A 6,920-nucleotide genomic window follows, 5' to 3' on the forward strand; every position below is an offset into this window, starting at 1 on the left:
TTACTCCTTAAGCACCTTCTTCCTCCAGGAGAATGGGTTCCTAATCCACAGAGCACGGCTCACTCTCAGCCTCAGCCACAGGAGGATGGACTGGGAGACAGCAGACCAGGGGCACAGGAAATCAACACAGAGGAAGTCGGGCTCCAGACCCTCGAGAGAAGAAAACTCACCTTCTGAGAAGATGATGTGGTCGTTGCACTCATCAGAGCTACAGGAACACATAAAGAAAGTCTCGCCAGACACTTTTTTTTCCTTCATAATACACTTTGGAGAAGCAGCATCTTCAAGAACAAATCCATGGTAGGTGAGCTTGGGGTCATGGCAAACCGTCTCTAGTGTTATGTTCTTATCATTCTTTCTCCTGGGGTGAAGCGTTCATGGGAGGAGGGGAGGGGAAAAGAGAATGGATGAGTATGGTCTCTGGACAGAAAAGCAATCTCGACTCTCTTTCCTTCACAAAGTTGTTTCTAACAACAGCAGCTGGTTCCTGTTCTCCCACATGAAAACACGTTGGCCTAGAGTCTCCTGGGCTTTTTCTACTCATTTCAGTTTTTCCTTTGCTTATTTGCAGAACCCACTTAGGTTTAGAAACATGAGGGCTTTCCTTGGGGGCTAACCTGTTGAAGAACTTTACACATAAGTCTTAATTAAATCACGAAAAAGGAGGTCATGGGAAAACAGAACAGGCCTGGTCGTCAGGATGACTTTAATCCTTCCGTCCTCAACGCACTGAAAGGCTCACATTGCATCGCCGGTTGATTTGACAGAATCAGGGTCATGTCTAGCTAAATTGTTCTCAAAGAGCTCGCCTGGGAAAATAGCTGCAGTTCCTCTTTTTTGGTTTGCTGGGCCCCAGCGCAGTGGGTGTGAGGGCATATTCCATGTCAGCAGCTGGCCGTGCTGAGAAAACACAAGAAACTTCCTAGAGAAAGAATGGCACTTTCCCGAATTACAGAGAGGAACAGACGGGAAAAACATCAGAACACATGGAAAAGAACTTCATGGTGTTCTCCATTTACAGTTCAGAGAAATAGTTTATGCTGTCATAGACTAATTACTTCTACACTTAATATCCTATCACATCACATCTGAGCCTAACTCAGCTAAGGGCTCAGAGAATCTTTCATGTGGCATTTTACTGGGCCTAGGAAATATTCAGTCGGCTCTACATGTACATTACATTTAAAAATCACATGATGAATGCCCACTATTATAACTACAAAAGCCAAAATAAAACTCTGGCATCCTTGGAAAACTGTGTTTTTCTGTGCCTGATTCAATCTACTCCCCTCATCAACTTGCCACCTTGGATGATTCTGTCCAAGACTAAGGTTGATCTAACCTCCTTCCTTCCATTTCTCCCCTTTTCAGATAAAAACACCTACGGTCTTGAATGGTATATTCTATATCTGGAGGGGGCGTCTAGGGAAGGGCTAACCAGGTGTTAAATACACAAGAGGTCCAGTCAGTTTTGCGAGTGTAACCCTCCCTGGCAAGGATTCTGAGCGCATGCATATGAGTGCACGTGTGGGCACATGCTTGGGCACATTCACCAACTGCCCACCCCACCCCCAGACACTCACTGCTCACAGCCAGTAAAATGGGAGGCAAGCTGGAAGAAAGAAGCAGCTAAGGTACAGCTTTCACCTGGAAAAGAGTAGGGGCCATACCCACAGGGAAAGAGCAACTTTGACCAGTCCCACCACTTAGTGCTTAACTCAAGGAGACTAAAGGACAAGATGTCAACAAGGGGACAGGAAGACCAGGAGAGAAGGTGAGGATGGAATGGTCCAGCCAGAAATGGAGTCAGTGTTATGTCATCCATGCAGCTCGGAGTTGACTCCAACAGAGGAGCACGTGCCCCTTGGTGAAAGAGCTCAACGGTTCTGGAACTAACCATCCAACAGGCACAAGAGGAGCAAGCCCTTGCTAAGCAGGTCCTACTGTTAAACAGCGACAATAAGAATCCTCACTGTAGGCTGGCTGGCAGGGAACTAAGCGAAACATACCTTGGCATGATCACACAACAAATTATGTATATTTAAAAATCTAGCCATCCTTGACCCCAAATCTCCTGGGAAGTCTTGGCAAAAATGGCGGCCATGAAACAAGAGCACCTCCCTCCCTGCCCCCACAGTTGTGTGCGTGTGTGTGCATGCATGTGCATCCAGGGTTGTTTTGTGGTTTTGGTAACAAACACAAGGCATGCTGACTCCTCTCTACTCCCAGGGAAAAGCATGATGCTGCTTCCTTGTGAAGCTTCTAGAGACCAAGGAATGGGAAAAGGAAGGAACTGTGAGCCATGCAGGAAAGGTGCTTTACAGTCATTGGGCAGCTCTTCCACAACCTCCTGCCTCCCACCTCAAAGCTGCTCAGAGAACCAATGTCGCAGAGAGGAAACTCCGGCAGAATACTTGAGTCTCGGTAAAGTCCTTAAGTGCTTTCTCCACTCCCTCCTGTCACAGTGCCCTCCATGACAGGTGGAGCTAACTTTGCAAAACATCTTTGAACACAGCTGAGCAAAGGAAGGAAAAATACGATGAAATAAAAACAGACTACTTCTTTGTCCTGAAACATTTGCTCTGAGCCATTGAAGAGGTGGTCAATAACCACTAAAGAAAGAACCAGAGTAATGAAATTAATTTTGGTTCCAAAATATTTCTATAATGGAAAGAACTTAAGCATTTTACATGGTATGGGTGCACAACCGACATTCTGTAAATGAATGACTGAATCAATGAATGAATGGACAGGACACTAAAACTGAGAAAGGCATGGGAACGCACTACCAAAGTAGACACCTTCAGTTCCACATCTGGCTGTTTCTAAAACAGCCTCCTGTCTTAGCTTGGGTTCCCTGGCAACAGACTTCAAGGCTGTGAATGTCTGTGCAGGAGGTTTTGGAGATGGACCTGTAAGGCACTGAAGGAAGCAGTGCTGCACAGAGGGGGGAGTTGAACCACAATGCAGGTTGCAACAAAGGACTCAGTGGATCCCTCAGGAGCAGGGATGGCTCATTAGAGCTGTCCCAAATTGAGGGACGCATTTGGATCTCTGCATCAATCAGTCATAGGATGCTGGCCGCCCATCAACAGGGGCCAAACGTGAGGAGAGGCCAAACTGGAATAAAGCAGCTCTGATCAGTGGAAGGGAATTCCCTGGAGGGACTCGGGCGTGATCCCTCAGCAGCCGGTGCTGCCAGCAGCTGAGGGGTCAAGTACTTCAGTGCTGAAGGCATCAGGGGGATGTACCACAGCACCCACCGCACGGCCCTTTCTGCTTACCCACACTCTCGCTCCACAGGAGTACCCGTCTTCGCCAAGACAGGTCAAAAGAACATTCACTGTGTTTACTCTTTATGGCTGGGACACAGAGGAAACGGGGAGCCTTCCTCTCCCCCACAGGCTCCCATTTTCTGAGACTACACAGCCTCTGCTGCACAGAGACTTGATCACAGTCAGTCATCTGGACTTGTACTACAGGGCAGGGAAAATATCTTAATTGGAAGAGCCTGTTTTTGGCAAGCTCTCACACAGTGAGATAGCTCCCAGTGGAGGTTTAAGTAAAGATGGCCAGCAGAGAGAGAACCAAAGAAGGAAGCCTGGGCTCATCCAGTCTGGTGTCTCAATCTTTCCTGCACTAGACTGGACAGATGCTCATCCAGCCTCTCCTGCACTTTATTTGACTCTTTTAGAGACGGAAGGCTGTTCTGCTCTTACGAAACCACGATTATGAAAATGTTTAAACCTATACTGAGCACAAGTCTACCCCCTGGTAAATTTTATGGACCCTCCTCCTTCTGCCCTTCAGTTATACAGAACAAGTTTATTCTATTTTCCAACAGACAGATCATCAAATACTTCTCAAGGGAACCCATGTCTTCTCTTTATTGGACTAACCATGTCTAATTGCCTCAGCCATTCCTCAGATCCCATGCTTTCTAAACCTATAATCATACTGGTCCCTTTCCTCTAAACATGATCTTTCTCAAAATCCCTTTTTCAAAAAGTGTTGCTCAGAACAAGACATGAATGAAGTTGGCAGGTACAGCAAGCTGTCATGACAGGTCTTCACTGTTGACATTCCTTTAGTTCCCAAGAAACTAATTCATCTCCTGGTATGTATGGAAATGTGCAAGGTTTTCAGGTCTATCATCAAGGCTAACTATACGTGGTCTGGAGAAAGTCTCAGATGACTCATTCCCAAAGAGGAGGGGAAGATATTTGGATTTATATTCTCGTTTGCCAAGTGGCTGGGAGACACATAGGCTCCTTAAAAAAAAAAAAAGCCAATAAATTCCAAATATCAGAATAAGTCTGCAAAATGTTCTATTTCATTAATGAATTTATACATTTTTATAAAATGGAGACAATTCAATGATCTCTACTTTTCTTTTATCTCTTGCCTATACCTCTAATCCATGACCATGAATTAATCAAATGATTCATGAACACCCTGTGTTTGTGTGTGGACTGAGGTGGGCGGAATGAGAGAAGAGAGAGGGGAGGAACCCGATTGAAGAGAACTGTGTAGTTCTGACCCAAGAAAAAGATGTAGTGTGTAGCCCACCGGTGGTGTGAGTGACATGGCCAGGGCTTCACTAAGGAATGGGCTGTTTTTCTGATTCCCCAAATAGTTTTCCCTTTTCTTACTAGTTCTGACTAGTTCTCTTCCAAAAGCCCACCTTTCATCTCCTCTCCTTCCACAAAACAAGTCTTAGATTGTCTCAGAAGAACAAAACTCCTGGTGTCACTAGGATGTAGTAAGGGAGTGTCAATTAAATGACTACTAAGTAGCATATTCCTCCCCTTAACACAAGGAAGGGCTTCCAGATTTATTACAAATATTAAAGGTCATCTCACATACTGTCACACACACACGTAAACACATACACATAGATACACGTGTGTATGTATTTGCAAATGTGTCGAATATCTCTGGAAACTACACTGAATAATTAAAAGAGAAGGAGGCTAAGGACAAGCAATGGGACAGACGTGCACACTTAGGGCGTGGAGACGCACCCACTCTATGCCCCACAGCATACATTTCTTATCAAAGGGGAAAAGAACAATGGTTAAAAGGCAGCCTTACCAGACAGCCACACAGACTTCGCGTGGCTTCTCACATCTGGACGTGATGCTGCAGTTGCTCATGCAGGATTTCTGGTTGTCACAGATGGAAGAGCTCACGTTGCAAAATTTACAAAATTGTGGAAACTTGACTGCACCGTCGTTGTCAGTGACCATCATGTCATTATTAACTGGGATGGGCAGGAGAAAGATACAATAAATGGTTACCTAACTGCTAGGCAGCAGACCAGTGAATTCCCGATGATGTCACACAATTTCAAATGCACCTGCTGTCCTAAGAATGAACCAGGGAGAAAGGCAAAATAATGCCTTCACATCAGATTTGAATTTCCCTCACATACGCAATTTGTGAGGAAAGCCATTACAGAGAGGTAGTGGTTGCGGGCAGGGAGGGTGAGGGAGGTTTGACTAACTTCTTGCTTTCGTCAGTGATTACCATAAGGCACTGCTTCTACAAAAACCTCATCAATCAAGAAACATAGACTGGACTGGCCCATTTCATAGTACTGGCTGCTGAGAGCACAGTGAAAAGTACCCATAAGGAAATTACAGTTCAGCTGGGTGGATGGACAAGGAAACAGACTATGAGAGGGTAACCCAAAATAGAGAGAAGCATGGAGGATGTGGGAGCCAGACAAGAGTCACCGCCCAGATGGGCAGAGAGAGGTCAAAAGGCAGCAGAGCTGTGAAGTGCAAAAGGGAGTTGGCCAGCTCAGAGGAGTCACTGTCGGGGAAGGACGGTGCCATCACTTTCCTGACCTACACCCCAAAGAGCTCTAGGACCTTCTTTGCAAGGGATGGCTCTGACTTCTCTGCTGCTTTGAGGGAAGTCAGTTGGTTAACCAATGCTGACCGAGTGCCTCCTAGACACAATCCCAAACACTGGTGAGGCATTGGAGTCCTGCAGGTGACAAAAACCTGAGTTCCACCTCAAGGGTCTGCTGCCTGCTGCCTCAGTGATGTCAGCCCTTGCCTCAGCCGCCACCGCTCACTCCTTCCTCGCGAGCCCTCTTACTGCTTCCTCATTATTTTTTAGGACATACAGGCTTTTCCTGGAAGAAGCCAAGTTCCTTCCTTCCTCTGACCTTGGCCTTGCTACTCTCTTTGTCTGGCTTCTAGTCACCTTTATGGTCTCTGGGTAAATGTCACCTCTTCATCCTAATGCAGCCCACAAGTAGCTACCATAGGACTTGGATATTCTGCTCAAAGTAACTCCATCACTTCCTTGCTTAGAATCTAGCCACCAAAATGCCAGCTCCATGAGACCCTATCTGCCTTCTTCACACACTGTGTCTCCAGTGCCAAGTAGAGGGCCTGTCACATAGAAGATATGCCAAAATACCTATGAACAAGGGAATAGAGGCAGCCATAAAGGAATGAACATTTGGCCCTTTATACCAGAGGGCAAGGATACAGACTTTCTTCACTCACGTCACAGAGTGTGATTACAAGGCAACATTCATTCACAGTCACCAATAACGTATTCAACCCAGACTGTTGCAGCGGCACGTATGCTGGGGCAGAGAGGGAATAAACACAGCACAGACCCCCTGCCCACCTTGTTCCTCAATGAGAAACATTTCCATTGGCAATGGTGGTCATTAAGGGCGTAAGTTTGGAGAGTGAGTTGAAGTAAGACCAGGCCATTAGGCATTTGGTCAACAAACATGAACCTAAAGATACTTATATCCTGGAGTAAAAAGATGAAGCACAGAGACCGCATGTGGCACTAGACTAGTCGTTGGCCTTTAGGAGGTTGGAGGTGAGGCTGGGACAGCCACCCCCCCAGCTCCCCAGGTTAGGTGTGCTCCCGCCTAAAGCCAGAGG

The 6,920-nt window shown here is 46.3% G+C and overlaps 1 protein-coding gene across 1 annotated transcript; it reads right to left on the bottom strand.

The window, feature by feature from the left end:
- Positions 1-63: 63 nt before the first annotated feature.
- LOC124234628 (TGF-beta receptor type-2-like) lies at positions 64-5,282 on the bottom strand (the record flags this gene model as incomplete). The annotated part of the gene is made up of 2 exons (XM_046651950.1): positions 5,095-5,282; positions 64-361 (listed from the first exon to the last, which is right to left on the bottom strand). Coding segments are annotated over exons 1-2 (456 nt in total), but the record flags the coding sequence as incomplete, so codon positions are not given.
- Between the last annotated feature and the right edge of the window lie 1,638 nt (positions 5,283-6,920).

The sequence above is a fragment of the Equus quagga genome, unplaced genomic scaffold (assembly GCF_021613505.1).
Source record: "Equus quagga isolate Etosha38 unplaced genomic scaffold, UCLA_HA_Equagga_1.0 97317_RagTag, whole genome shotgun sequence".
NCBI lineage: Eukaryota > Metazoa > Chordata > Mammalia > Perissodactyla > Equidae > Equus > Equus quagga.